General features: G+C 39.5%; 1 protein-coding gene and 2 long non-coding RNA genes across 3 annotated transcripts; all 3 read right to left on the bottom strand.

The window, feature by feature from the left end:
• Positions 1–3,193: 3,193 nt before the first annotated feature.
• Positions 3,194–4,956, bottom strand: LOC120418679 (uncharacterized). Its single transcript, XR_005605612.2, has 3 exons — positions 4,842–4,956; positions 3,319–3,531; positions 3,194–3,257 (listed from the first exon to the last, which is right to left on the bottom strand). It is a non-coding gene; the product is annotated as an uncharacterized LOC120418679 (long non-coding RNA).
• Positions 4,957–9,737: 4,781 nt separating this feature from the next.
• LOC120418671 (uncharacterized) lies at positions 9,738–11,978 on the bottom strand. The gene is made up of 2 exons (XR_005605611.2): positions 11,647–11,978; positions 9,738–10,075 (listed from the first exon to the last, which is right to left on the bottom strand). It is a non-coding gene; the product is annotated as an uncharacterized LOC120418671 (long non-coding RNA).
• Positions 11,979–12,326: 348 nt separating this feature from the next.
• Positions 12,327–13,685, bottom strand: LOC120418677 (ribosome biogenesis protein BRX1 homolog). Its single transcript, XM_039581126.2, has 2 exons — positions 13,440–13,685; positions 12,327–13,381 (listed from the first exon to the last, which is right to left on the bottom strand). Exons 1-2 carry the CDS (start codon positions 13,599–13,601, stop codon positions 12,380–12,382), a joined length of 1,164 nt encoding a protein of 387 aa, XP_039437060.1. The 5' UTR covers positions 13,602–13,685; the 3' UTR covers positions 12,327–12,379.
• Between the last annotated feature and the right edge of the window lie 891 nt (positions 13,686–14,576).

Below are 14,576 nucleotides of genomic sequence, written 5' to 3'. Positions count from 1 at the left end.
TTTTTTCTGACTACCATCGCAGAGGTCTGTCAGGCTCCAACACAGAGGAGACTTTTTTTCTGACTACCATCGCAGAGGTCTGTCAGGCTCCAACACAGAGGAGACTTTTTTCTGACTACCATCGCAGAGGTCTGTCAGGCTCCAACACAGAGGAGACTTTTTTTCTGACTACCATCGCAGAGGTCTGTCAGGCTCCAACACAGAGGAGACTTTTTTCTGACTACCATCGCAGAGGTCTGTCAGGCTCCAACACAGAGGAGACTTTTTTCTGACTACCATCGCAGAGGTCTGTCAGGCTCCAACAAAGAAGAGACTTCAAAATTAACTATGACTAATCAATTATAACGGCAAAAAACGTTGCTCAAATCAAATTTCAAAGCAAAACAATGTTTGTCAATTTCTGCATAAATCTATAAAATTTTCATTAGAATTCTAAAACGCTAGTTTTCCATTTCCACAGCATCAAGCAACAATCTAATATTGCATCAAATTCACAGTAAAAATTTATCGTCAATAATAACAACAATCAAATCTTCATTCAAATGAGAACTAAACATTTTTCATTAACCATAAAATTAATAATCAAATTTTGCATCAACTTCAAAACAAATCATTGGTCATCAATTACCATATAAACAATCGAATATTGCGTCAAATTTAAAACTCAAAATTGCCCACCATAAAATAACAATCAAATAAGTAAAAATACCGTTCTATAATAACAATACTCAAATTCAGAAAACAAATCTTGGCCTTCGATTGCCACAACAAAAAGCAAATCTACCATCATATTCAAAATAATACCTGGTTTTCGATTACCACAATATTAATCAAACCTCGTGATCGGGGACTTTCTTTTATAATAAAAACACAGATATTTTGCAATCAACAAACAACACGTCTTATTCCACAGAAATTAACCACAAAAACTGATTTGACAATCTTCATTCTCTCTTTCGCCGGCCGCGCGCATCTCGTTGTTTTCTCGCTCGTTGTTCTCTCTCGCAGCTCGCTAGCGCGCTCTCGCACTCAATCCACGATTAGCTGACAAGGCAATATTCATGAAGGTGCGCACTTTTTGTTGCGCTCTTAACTCTTATTTATGAATTATATCAATCTTATAATAAATACTCATTTAATAATTTATTACATATTCAATCCTGCAACCCATAATCCCTACACTTTCATTATAAATGCACGTGAAAACCGCGTCAGCTACACCCATCTTGATCCATTCTTTTTTCATGGGATTTTCATCCCAGATTCACGTGAATTGCACTTCGATTCACCCCAATTGACTTTTCCTTTAGGTTTCAAGTGAATTTCATGTTACTATCGAATGTTTTGATATTGAAGTTCGAAAAGAAAAAAATTGTCTAAGTCAAGATGGCCACTCACATTAAATCTGAGTCAGAGCTCTCGCGTTTAAATTGGACTATTCGCCAGAAAAGAGGGTTTTTTTTCGCGATATTGTGGCAGGATTATCTCTAAAACTATGGTAAGTATTTTCTAAATATTTCTTTGGACAAAAATTTATGCCTAACCATTTTTTTAATCATATTTCCAGGGAATTATCATCTGCTTCTCGCCGCCGCTGCCTCAATTTTTTTTAAGTATCTGCATAACATTTTTTTTTTGATGATGACTGACCCCCATCGAGGCATGTTTATGATTGTCAACGAGGATCCGGAAATGTCCAAGGAGACCCGCGAGAGTCCCGGTGTGTGGCGCAGGAGCACGGCTTGCTGCTTATACGGAGAGCATTTTTTGTGTGAAGTGTGAATGAAAAAGTGATGTGTATGTGTATTCTCGTAGAAGGCTTAAAGTGTAATATGTTTTTAAAAATAAATTGAAAACTAATGAATGCACGAAATGCATTTTTATTTCAAAATATTAATATAAAAAAGAAAAAGAAAAGGATACCAAAAATCTTCACTTAAAAAGCAATTGAAAAACATTTGATTTTAAAGTGTTTTACGACCCCACAGACCACCGGAGGTTGGCCGAATCCCGGTCTTGGGGTGTAAAGATAAACCGCACAAATTACCAATTTAACAGACGATTTTCGTCAAGTAATAAAAATGCGCGCGATCGGTTTTCTATGGTTTCTATCAATCAAGTTAATCATTTATTCCCTTCACATGACAACACCAGGTAAACAAGGTTGCGCTGTCAACGACAGTCGAGGCTCGGCATTGGGGCCGAGTTCGAGTCCAGCGGCGAATGCACAGTGGGCACATTCACATTTCCAGTCGTCACAATATCCCCCCACTTAATATAGGAAGTACAGGTCGGACCACTGCGTCGATCTTCACCTGAAGACCAGCATGGCACCTGTACCGACGAGGGCACGTCCACTTCCTGCCGATGTGGACTGCTGGGGTGACATTGATGTGGATGAAGTAAACACTGGGCCAACGGAAAGCTGCGTCGGAGGATGTCCCAAGACACCGCTCGTCGTTAGTTGCGCCAAACTTCCCGGTTGAACCAAAATGGTACGTTCGTTTGAAGAGCCGGTGCGGCACTGAGTGCCGCACTCGTCGGTGTCAGTTTTGGTTCAATCGAACGTCATTTGTCAGTGCGCTTGGAACTCGCATGAAACTGAAAAAATATCGAGTGCGGCACTAGAGTTTCAGTTCCAAGATGGCGGCGAAACTCGTGCGGAACTAGCGCGAGTTTCTTCAAACAAACACTTTGACAGCTCTGAGTGCGGCACTCAGTGTGGCACTAGCCATCAAACGAACGTACCATTAGTTTCAAAACAGCATTAGGAAGTCTGGTTTGTGAAGATGATATTACATTTTGCTTTTTTTTTTCAGATAAGACATAAACTTCAAAGCTTCCGACAGAACGCAAGCATGAATCTGACTAGCATCAAGGCGAATCCAGCTATGGTTTAGCCACAGTTTCGCCGTACGTGTTTCGATTATAGAAGTGCCACTAAACCACCTGGCAGGCTCGAAATGATAAAAAAAAATACAGAACCCTTTTATTGTGCGTTTGGACAATTTGTTCAAGGAATTTATTATCAAATGATTAAATATTTACAGAAATAAATAAATTGCGACAAAAATCCTTGCATCTTGTTTGCTTTGTGATCCTTTTGCCATCCGGCCGGATAGAGCAGAAGCTTCGATTCGTCGTAGAATCCTGCTATCCAGGCTCCAGCATGTATTTTAAATTGACCGTTCGATTTCCGCCGGTTTTTGAGAGTCCAGCCAAAAGAAGGCTGCTGAAGAATCGTCCGTTTTGGTGGGCTGGAATGGCGGAATGATTGGCTCCAGTACTCATTTTTTTGTCGAACTTAATTCTACTTACTTGCCGACATGTCGCCATGCCTAACGGTGGGCACCACAGAAGGAATCGATTCCGTCCATGTGATTTGTGGGGGTGTGGGCAGCCCAAATCCGAGGAATTTTATAAAAAGATTTTAAAAACCAACGACCAATGATTTTCAGTTCCGCTGTCGTTGACAGAAAATAAACAACTTGAAAGGCAACAGTTGCTACGATGCAACCCAACCACTTGAACCTAGGGGCAGGACAACTTGGTTAATAGACTAATAATAGTTCGTTGACATATTAATATTTCGTCAATACATTAACGCGACCTCACCTGGTTATGTACATCCTTGATCCACCAGCGCTGTCATATAGAAATGTCAAATCAAATGTCAAAACATGACAAACAGTTTTTGCGGTAAGGATTCTCATGCATGGAGATTCTGGAGGAAAATTTAGCAGCGGCCGGAATTGGACAGACTATGTTTAGCGCGGACCTTGTTCCGGCGACCAGGATTGGTCAAGTTATAACGCAAACGAATAGAAATTATCATTTGTCATAGAAAAAGTAGAAAATGTAGAACCGGAGTCCCCTTGGAGGACAAGACCTAACCACTCCTGTGTACCAGATAGGCACCGGCAAGAAATCATTCCACAGCACAAAAGGGCAAAAAGTAGAAGCATTATTAAACAACCTAGACCAGAACTCGAGGACCAGAAAGTAAAATATTCCGTAATTCCTGTTTTGGCTAGAGGGCGGAACCTAAACAATCTGAGCAACCGGTATTGCACATCCTTAATTGTCTTCGTCCACCACGCACAACGAAACAATTAAATCATAATCGACCCACTAGGAAATCTTGCAAAAGTCCTGCACACCGATAATTTAGCCTCCGTCTCCTCCACCTTCACCTCAAACCACATCACAGAGCAACGATGGTCAAGAACAATCATTTCCTTTCGCCTACGACATTGAAATCTCCTCCTGTTCGTATTTCACCATACCCGATAGAAACAAACCCGATCACCGAATGTGGCAAAATAAAATCATTTAACGCGGCGGGAGGAAAACACGCAGGAGGAGAAAATTTAAGATAATCATGGTAGATCCATATCGTTGGAGAAAGATCCAAGAAAATCGTTCCAGCTGTTGACATAGCCTCTTCCTCCTCCTCCTCCTCGAGCCACATCGGAGGGAAACGATTGATCTAGGTGTATCTCCTGCTGCTGCTCTGAAACCTCTTCCCGTGTGAGCTCCGTCAAACCCGGTCGAAACATCAAATGCTTAAGTGTGGCGGAAGCTTGCTAAGGCCTGATTCGGCCAATCTGTGATTGGACAGAACTTTTTATTCAAAAAAAAAAATCCGAGCAGTATGCTTCAGAATGGTGAAATTTTCTGCGCCACAATTGTTGTTGTTTTTGTCTGTCAACTGTCAACCAAGGTGTGCAAATGTAGGTCATAACATTTTTCGTCAATAAATTAACCAGTAGATCAACGACAACGTTAATATATTGACGAAATATAATTATGTTTACTCTGTACACCCCCTAGACTTGAACTGAAACTTGGGAGAATTTTTTTTCTCGGCATTCCCAAAGGGGTACACCCAAAATTAGTACCTGTGAATTGCCACCAGTCGCAATTTTGGCGTGGCGGTAGTGTCACCAGCCCCAACAGGGGAGTGGCGTATCTATATATATTTAGTCTATGCTAAGGGGGATAGGGTAGAGAGCCTGGAGCTTATTAGAGAACGGACATCTCAAACCAAAAGTACCAATCGAAGCACGAGAACTGTCAAACGGAGGTACCAATCGAGCAAAATCCTTTGTCTTATGCTCGATTGGTACCTCCGTTTGACAGTTCTCGTGCTTCGATTGGTACTTTTGGTTAGAGAGCCTGGAGCTTATTAGAGAACGGACATCTCAAACCAAAAGTACCAATCGAAGCACGAGAACTGTCAAACGGAGGTACCAATCGAGCAAAATCCTTTGTCTTATGCTCGATTGGTACCTCCGTTTGACAGTTCTCGTGCTTCGATTGGTACTTTTGGTTTGAGATGTCCGTTCTCTAATAAGCTCCAGGCTCTCTACTTTTGGTTTGAGATGTCCGTTCTCTAATAAGCTCCAGGCTCTCTAGGATAGGGGTAGATTTTGAGAACACATATCGGCTAACATCTCTTGCCTACCTTGTCCTGCACGCACAATCGAAATCCCTCAGTTTTCGTCAAAACCGAGTTATTGAAGCATCTTTCAGATTTGAGCCATCAGTAAGAGCTTTCTGGTCGGGACCGGTGTTATAGTGGAAAGCGTGGTTGCCTCTCACTCCAGTTGGACTTAGTTCGTTCCCAGAAGGTCCCGATGGCATTTTTCGAGACGAGATTTGTCTGATCACGCCTTCCGTCGGATGAGGAAGTACATGTTGGCCCTAACCTAGAGGTTAGGTCGTTAGCTCAGTCCAGGTCGTCACCCTGGTCCTGTCTTGGTACCCACCCAGATCGGAAGCCCGTAAACCCACGATGTTTTGTAAGGCAACGATGTTTTTCGAAAATTTCGATGAACTGCATGCTGTGCGTTAGAGTGAAAGAGAAAGCATGCTAAGTATTTTCATCGAAGTTTCGCTCAGCATGCTATCTCGTTCTTTCATGATTGCGAAAATTTGGAAGAACTGTCAAAGTGCCAAACAGCCATCTTGATTTTGGACAAGTGTCACTGGTAGGCAGTTGGACTTACAATCCAAAGGTCGTCAGTTTGAATCCCGGGTGGATGGAAGCTTAAGTGTAAAAAGAGGTTTACAATAGGGTCCTAAAGCCCTATGTAGATTTTTATGTACACTAGTAAAAACACGTTTAAAAGCCATTTCATTTTTTTTCGATGGATCAAGCTGTCAAGTAGGACCTATTCTGTCAAGAAGGGATGCGTGAAGTTTATTTTTCAAAATTGATTAAAAAAATCAATTTTAAATCCTTTGCGGTCGAACAAAGGGTGATTGTACTCTAAAAAGTAAGCTTTATCATTGTGAACAACAATATTAAAATATTAAGCTTAATTTTAGGCCCCAATTGGGTACTAAAGCCCTATGTTAATTTTTATGTACAACGGTAAAAAACACGATTAAAAACCATTTCTGATCACTTTTTTTTTCATTTTAATGCAATTATTTTTTTTGGACAAGACAACATTTTTTCGATGGATCAACTATGGGCCCCTTGGAACGAGCTGTCAAGTAGGAACTTTTCTGTCAAGAAAGACCGCGAGGTTAATTTTTCAAAATTGATTTAAAAATCCATTTAAAACTCTTTGTGGTTGTACAAAGGGTCATTGTACTCAGAAAAATAACCTTTATCGCAGTAAACAATAATATCGACGGTAACATTTCAAAAAGCATCATGTACATTTTGACACTTTCTGGGTTATTGCATATTCTGAAAGTACTCCTGATAAGCTACCTCTCCACCAAAAATTAGCAAAAGTTACTTCAGTAAAGTCTGTTTAATCATGATTTTAAATAAAGTAACATAAACAAAATCTCTGCCATCAGCAGTCCCTGTTTATATAGCCCTGTCAACCTGTCAAACAAAAGACTACATGTACCTCGTGACGAAAAAAAAGCAACATGAACAAAGCGCCATGTACATTCGGCGAAGAAAAACGAATCATAACAAAGCGTCCCCCTCAATGACAGCAGGGTGATATAGACGTTGGCGATTTCAAAAGAAGTTATGTTTGTTTTTCTCAAATAAAATTACGGAAATTATGTTTTACGGTAAACAAGCCGGATTTTCGTTGCCGTTTCCGTCTATGTTTCCCCCCCGATTGTGTGTGTATTTCGACCCGGGTGATTTCGGGATGTTTGACAGTTGCTTTGGAGAATTTGAACGGTTCGCGTCGCGGTCAACAAGCCGGATTTTCGTTGCCGTTTCCGTCTTTGTTTCCCCCCCGATTGTGTGTGTATTTCGACCCGGGTGATTTCGGGATGTTTGACAGTTGCTTTGGAGAATTTGAACGGTTCGCGTCGCGGTCAACAAGCCGGATTTTCGTTGCCGTTTCCGTCTTTGTTTCCCCCCCGATTGTGTGTGTATTTCGACCCGGGTGATTTCGGGATGTTTGACAGTTGCTTTGGAGAATTTGAACGGTTCGCGTCGCGGTAAACAAGCCGGATTTTCGTTGCCGTTTCCGTCTTTGTTTCCCCCCCGATTGTGTGTGTTTTTCGGTCCGGGTGGTTTCGCGTTTTCACATTTTATTTGGTTTTATGTTTCCACAGCCGGCTGTCTAAGATTGAATCATTTATGCTAAACTCAACACCAAATAACCGGGAATAATCTCATCCGCATACTCCGACTGTTTGCCTAGAGAATGCATAATACATCACATCATTAAACAAAATTTATTGATTATTGGGTCGCATCATCATCCTTTATGATGAATCCTGGCCATTACCCTTTCCCACTAACAAAATCCCAAGTAGAAGTAGTTTTCCGGCACACGTGGGGGTGTGGATATCGTATAGAACCCACCCTTTGTAGCAACCTGTGCTAACTAACATTCCCGTCCCAATCCCCCCGAGATCTACAAACTGACATGGCGGGCGCCGTTGGTGGCCAATGACTGTTACCTATTTGCTTCAGATCTAGTTTTAATGATCTTGATGTTTTATCTTTTCAACGCATTCATACATGCTGTTGATAAGGGAAACACCATTAGATCGTTTAAGCGTATGGTTAGTTGTATTGATAGGATATTACGGTCCTGTTCAGCAACGGAGAAGGACAACCATGGGTGGTCTCTCATGCTCATGCTCATGCTCATGCTCAATTGCAGAGTTAAAAAATGAAAAAAAAAATGGATTTCAAAAATGTTAGAATTGAAAAAAAAAATCATAAATCTAAAAAAAAGCGTAAACCCAAAAATATTTATTTCTGAAAATCAAAAAATTTTAAATTCAAGAATCCAGAGTTTTGAAAAAATAAATAAACATAAATTTTAATTTTCAAATATTTTAGTTTTCAAATTCGTGAATTCCTAAATTCTTGAATTTCCAAATTCAAAAATCGTTAAATTTATGAATTGGGTACTAAAGCCCTCTGTCAATTTTTATGTACAACGGTAAAAAACACGATTGAAAACCATTTCTGATCACTTTTTTTCATTTTAATGCAAACAAAAAATTTGACAAGACAACATTTTTTCGATGGATCAACTATGGTCCCCTTGGAACGAGCTGTCAAGTAGGAACTTTTCTGTCAAGAAGGACCACGAGGTTAATTTTTCCAAATTGATTTAAAAATCCATTTTAAACTCTTTGTGGTCGTACAAAGGGTCATTGTTCTCAGAAAAATAAGCTTTATCGCTGTAAACAATAATATCAGCAATCTAAGCTTAATTTTAGGACCCAATTGTAGTAAAGTAAAAAAAGTAAATCTTTCCCAGTTCCTGAGGGGAACAACCTTGAAAAGTATCGGGGCCGGCATTTACAAAGCGGATTCAGTGGCAGTTTCATTCTCAACTTAATGTTAACATGTTAAGGTTACATTCCATAGGTCGCCTCCCTAAGGTGTCGTGATAAGGTCCAGTTTGTGACGATACACTACCTTCCCTTTACTAAGTAATCGATTCCAGAAGGGAAAAGATCACCAGTTGTGTTGGTCCGAGCCGGGATTTGAACCCCGATCTACCGCTTACGAGGCGGAAGCGTTACCACTGGGCTACGTGGCTCGGTCTCCCAATTGTAGACTTTTTGATTTTTAATTGTTGAAAAATTTAAATTTTAACTGCTTAAATTTTTGGATTTTTTTAATATCTTCCTTTTTGGTTTCTAAATTATTAAATTTATATTTTTTTATTTTCGAATTTCAAAATTTTTAATTCCTAAAACTATTTTTTTTTAAATTGTGACATTTTCTATTTATTTGAATTTTGCTTTTTAATTCTAGAATTTTAATTTCAGATTTTTATTATTGTTCTTCGAGAATTAAGCAATTAGAAAAGGTAAACTTTATCTTTCTTTTTTGAATTTCAAAATAAATGAATCCCAAATTTTTAAACCTTTTATTGTTACATTTGTAATCCAAAGGTCCCCCGTTCGAATCCCGAGGTGGAAGGGAATTCCCTGACTGAAAAGTACGTCGGACGTCCGTCGTTTGTCGTCCGTGCAATCGTACGACGTCGCACGACAATGTCGTGCGACTTTCGCACGAATGTCATACGTTTTTGCACCAAAATGTCGTATTTGTCGTGCGATCGATGATCGAAATTGTACGACATTGTCGTACGACATTCGGCCGACGTCGCACGGTTTTGTTATTTAGAATGTCGTGCTATTGTCGTGTGCTGTCATTTCGGATTTTTGGGTTATGTTGCAGTTGAAAAAACTGTTGTTTTGTTTTTATTGATTTTTTTTTATTCCAGCTGTCAAAATTTCACAAAAATATTTATTGTACACTTAATTTCACTTGCGTATCGCCGATTCTTCCCCAACTTGGCTTCCTTCTGGATTTGCCTTGACCGCAGCTTCCGGCTTGGGTGTTGGTGTTCTTCTGAGGCGGCCGTGGCAGCATCTTGGTCGTGTTGGACTTTTGTTCCTCGACGAGCTGATCAAAACCCGGATGCGACGCCTTGGCGACGATCTTGGATCTCCGACGGATTGATGTTTACCGGAGTACGAGGAAACGTGGGTTTTGTGGAGTACGAGAACGAAAAAAACGGGGCTGCTTCCGTGGATTCTACGGAAGCCACGGATGACCACACGGGAACGCATTCCGGTTTCCAGCAGAATCAGATTGGAAAATGTATGTTGCCTGAAAAAAATATATCATCAATCAACAATTGGCAAGAATTTATAAATTAAATTCAGATTTCAATAATAATAATAATTATAAAATTTCAATTCAATAAAATTTCAAATATGTTTTTTTGAACTATGAAAGAAAAACTAAATTTATGAACTTTCAAAATTTAAACATTTAAAAAAGAATTATAAATAATAGATGCCTAGATAGATGATAGATTTAAATTTAAAATTATTGCAATTAGTTTTGAAATCCGAGAATATTATTATTTGAAAATTGTACCTGATTTAAGAATGCTAAAAAAATCTAAAATTCTAAAATTCTAAAATTCTAAAATTCTAAAATTCTAAAATTCTAAAATTCTAAAATTCTAAAATTCTAAAATTCTAAAATTCTAAAATTCTAAAATTCTAAAATTCTAAAATTCTAAAATTCTAAAATTTTAAAATTCTAAAATTCTAAAATTCTAAAATTCTAAAATTCTAAAATTCTAAAATTCTAAAATTCTAAAATTCTAAAATTCTAAAATTCTATAATTCTGAAATTCTTAAAAATTTTAAGTTCCGAAATTCGAAATTTTTAAAAATGAAAATTTTCTGAATTATAAAATTTTTGAATTTTAGGGTGCCTCAATACCAAAATCATTTATTTCAATTCGTGATATTTTTTAAAATTTTGACTTTGTAAAATCCTTGAAAACTTTCAAAAGTTAAAAGATTTTTTTTAATATTTAAAATTTTTTAAAACTTTTAAATATAAAAAAAAATTAAAACTTAAAACAAAACTTGAACTTGTTTTTTTTTTAAATTTTGTAATATATTTTTTTTATTTTTAGTTTGTTAAAGTTTTTTAAATTTGTATTTTATTGAAAATTTAAAAAAAAATTAAGATCTAAAAAATCAGTTTTTTTTATTTTTAAAATTTTAAGAAACATATTAAGTTTTCAAATGCGTAATTAAAAAATAGTGATCTTTGAAATTTTAGAATTTAAAAATATAAATTATTTCAATTTTAGAATTTACAGAATTTACAATTTTTGAATTTTAGAACTCATAATTTTTTGAATATTAGAATTCAAAATTCCAACTCGTGCGTCCAACGTTTTGGGAATTCAAGAACTTTATAATGTTAGATTTTTTGTATTTATAAATTGAAGAATTTTAGTACTTAAGAATTAAGGAATTTTAGTGTTTAAGTTTTTGTCAATTAAAAAAAAATCTTATTTTTGAATTTAAATTTTTTTCAAAAATATTTGAAGACTTTGAGAATTTGAAGAATTAATAAATTCTAGAATTTAAGAAAAGAATACTAACAATTTGCACAATATCAAGAAATTCAATAAATTTAGAATTTTCGAATTCTCACATTTTTAAGTTCTGAAATGCTAGAATTTTACAACTTTACAATTTCAGCGTTTAAGTTTTTTAAAAATTTTAGTATTTTTGATTTTTTTATTTTTCAGTTTGGAATTATTGGATTGAAAAGTTGAGAATTTGTTTTGTTCCATTCATCCTATTTTTAATTTCGATCGTCCAATCGGACTTCCAGCACACCTCCATCGTTTCTAAAACATGACTCACCAGTTCCATTAGGTATGCGTCGCAACATCCCGCGGACGGTAAAACACCAAACACCAACCGCTTCCACGATCGCAAACTGGTTCCTTCCCGTCCCGTCTTCCGGAATGGCCCGCCGAGTAAACCATATTTCCCGTCCTCCTCCTCCTCCGCCACGAAGACCGAAATCTGGAATACAAGACACTTTGATTCGGTCACTCGCCCACTCCGGCCGGAACTTTCCGGCAGAAAAAGTAATTGAACCTAGTAAACAACTTACCTATTAACTGTCCAAAATCCTACAAAAGCCTAAAAGCAACAACAACTGGTTCGACTCGGTTGCAATCAAGTCAAACTGTTTGCGTCGACGATAATCGACGTCGAATTGAAGGTAAATCGATGGAAAAAACAACGTCGGGCATGTCGAGTGTTTGTCGTACGTTTGTCGTCCTTTCGACCAATCGATATCGAAACGGTAAAATCAAAACCGTGCGACAACTCGTACGACGTGCGACATTTTTCAAACAGGGAACCAGTTGTAAACAGAGGTTTAGGTGCTCTCCCTGTCTAAGCCTTCGGACCCCCAGGTTCGAGAAGAAATCTTGCAATAGCGATCGCCAAGTCCAATTTTAATTATAATTTTTTTTATCTGCTCCTGTGAATCTTTCTTTCAAAATTGTCTGAAGTAGAAACATGTTTTTACAGATTCCATGTAATTATATTTTTATCTCTTGAAGGAAAAACAAAAAACCCTCACCTACTCGCTGTCCTCATCGACCTTGGCCTTTGCCTTCTTGGCCTTGATCGCCTTCTTCTTGCCATTCGTCAACGCTTTCTTGCCGGTCTTCGTCTTCGCCTGGGCCATCTTCTTCAGCTTGCGCATTTCCTCCTTCTTCTTCATACGCTTGTGCTCCTCCTCGATGGCCTGCCGCTCCTGCTCCTGCGCTTCCCGCTGTTCCTCCTTCTCGAGCAGTTCCTTGGCCTTGCTCTGTTCGTCACCCTGGAACACCTCCGCGTGCGGATCAAAGTCGTGCGTCACCTTCGGCGCGTTCACCTCCTGATCGACCTTCTGCTGCTGCTTGTTCAGATACTTGTCCTTGGCGGACTTTCGCAGCAGCTGCCGGTGCTTGGCCGGACTCTGGTAGTTGGGATTCTCCCAGATTGGATCGCCGGTGAACGAGCCCTCGAAAATCTTGATCGGATTCATCACGAACCGTGGACCCACCTCGGCCAGGCCTCCGTCCTCGGACAGAATCTGGAAGTGCCGGTACCAGATGCGATTGTCCAGGTAGGTGAAGCTCACCACACGGTCCACAAACGGTTGACTCTTCGGGTGGTGGTTCGGAACGCCGAAGGTCTGCGTCAACAGTTCCTTGATGACGGCCAAATGCGGATGTTTGGTAAAGTTCTGATCAAACGACAGAAGTGGACGCGATCCGCGCAGACAATTGCCGGTCAGTTTCATCTCGCCCATGGTGTTGATGTTTTCGATCAGGAACTTCACCGACGGACCTTGGCCAGCGTTTGCCAGCCACATGTACAGATCCCGCTTGCGACGACCCTCGAACAGCACCACCTTGTTGCAGTGCTTCATCTCGCACATCTCGTTCACCACCGACAGCGTCTTCCAGCGTTCCATCTTCGGCTCGGACCGGTGATGCGGCATCAACGTCTTCAGGTCCTTCATCAGGTGCCGGTCCCGGTGGTTGATTCCGCGAGCGCACAAAACCAACACGCGCTGCTTGTTAACCCATTTGGTCTGAAACAAAAAACAAATTAGTAAAACCATCCTCTAACCAAACAAGACCTCAACAAACCTTCTTGGGCACCGGTTCGTCCGAGGTGCGGGTTTCCTTCAGGTGAATTCCCTCGTCCTCCGAGGAGGCATCCAGATCCTCGTGTTTACGCTTCTTGGCGGCCTTCTCCTTCTGTTTCTTGTTTTTGGGCTTGACCTTCTTTACGTCCAGCTTGGCCTTCATGATGGTGCGCCGGGAAACTATTTGTAATTATCACAAAATCGGAAATTTCCGTAAAATTTCAACAGTTTCAGCAGCACGAGTGGAACTTGAACGACAACACGCGGTTTTAAACAGAACTTTTTGACATGTTTACCTAAAGTGGGAACATGATGGGTCGAACTTAGGGGGATAGGGGTAGATTTTGAGAACACATATCGGCTAACATCTCTTGCCTACCTTGTCCTGCACGCACAATCGAAATCCCTCAGTTTTCGTCAAAACCGAGTTATTGAAGCATCTTTCAGATTTGAGCCATCAGTAAGAGCTTTCTGGTCGGGACCGGTGTTATAGTGGAAAGCGTGGTTGCCTCTCACTCCAGTTGGACTTAGTTCGTTCCCAGAAGGTCCCGATGGCATTTTTCGAGACGAGATTTGTCTGATCACGCCTTCCGTCGGATGAGGAAGTACATGTTGGCCCTAACCTAGAGGTTAGGTCGTTAGCTCAGTCCAGGTCGTCACCCTGGTCCTGTCTTGGTACCCACCCAGATCGGAAGCCCGTAAACCCACGATGTTTTGTAAGGCAACGATGTTTTTCGAAAATTTCGATGAACTGCATGCTGTGCGTTAGAGTGAAAGAGAAAGCATGCTAAGTATTTTCATCGAAGTTTCGCTCAGCATGCTATCTCGTTCTTTCATGATTGCGAAAATTTGGAAGAACTGTCAAAGTGCCAAACAGCCATCTTGATTTTGGACAAGTGTCACTGGTAGGCAGTTGGACTTACAATCCAAAGGTCGTCAGTTTGAATCCTGGGTGGATGGAAGCTTAAGTGTAAAAAGAGGTTTACAATAGGGTCCTTAAGCCCTATGTAGATTTTTATGTACACTAGTAAAAACACGTTTAAAAGCCATTTCATTTTTTTTCGATGGATCAAGCTGTCAAGTAGGACCTATTCTGTCAAGAAGGGATGCGTGAAGTTTATTTTTCAAAATTGATTAA

This window comes from Culex pipiens, chromosome 3 (genome assembly GCF_016801865.2).
Source record: "Culex pipiens pallens isolate TS chromosome 3, TS_CPP_V2, whole genome shotgun sequence".
NCBI lineage: Eukaryota > Metazoa > Arthropoda > Insecta > Diptera > Culicidae > Culex > Culex pipiens.
Note: the sequence above shows the minus strand (reverse complement) of the source record. Positions and strands in the feature narration are given on the sequence as shown.

Coding starts and splice junctions, on each gene's coding strand:
- LOC120418677 (XM_039581126.2), bottom strand. CDS start 13,601: ATGAAGGCCAAGCTGGACGTAAAGAAGGTCAAGCCCAAAAACAAGAAA. Junction 13,382..13,439: donor ACGAACCGGTGCCCAAGAAG/GTTTGTTGAGGT, acceptor TTTTTGTTTCAG/ACCAAATGGGTTAACAAGCA.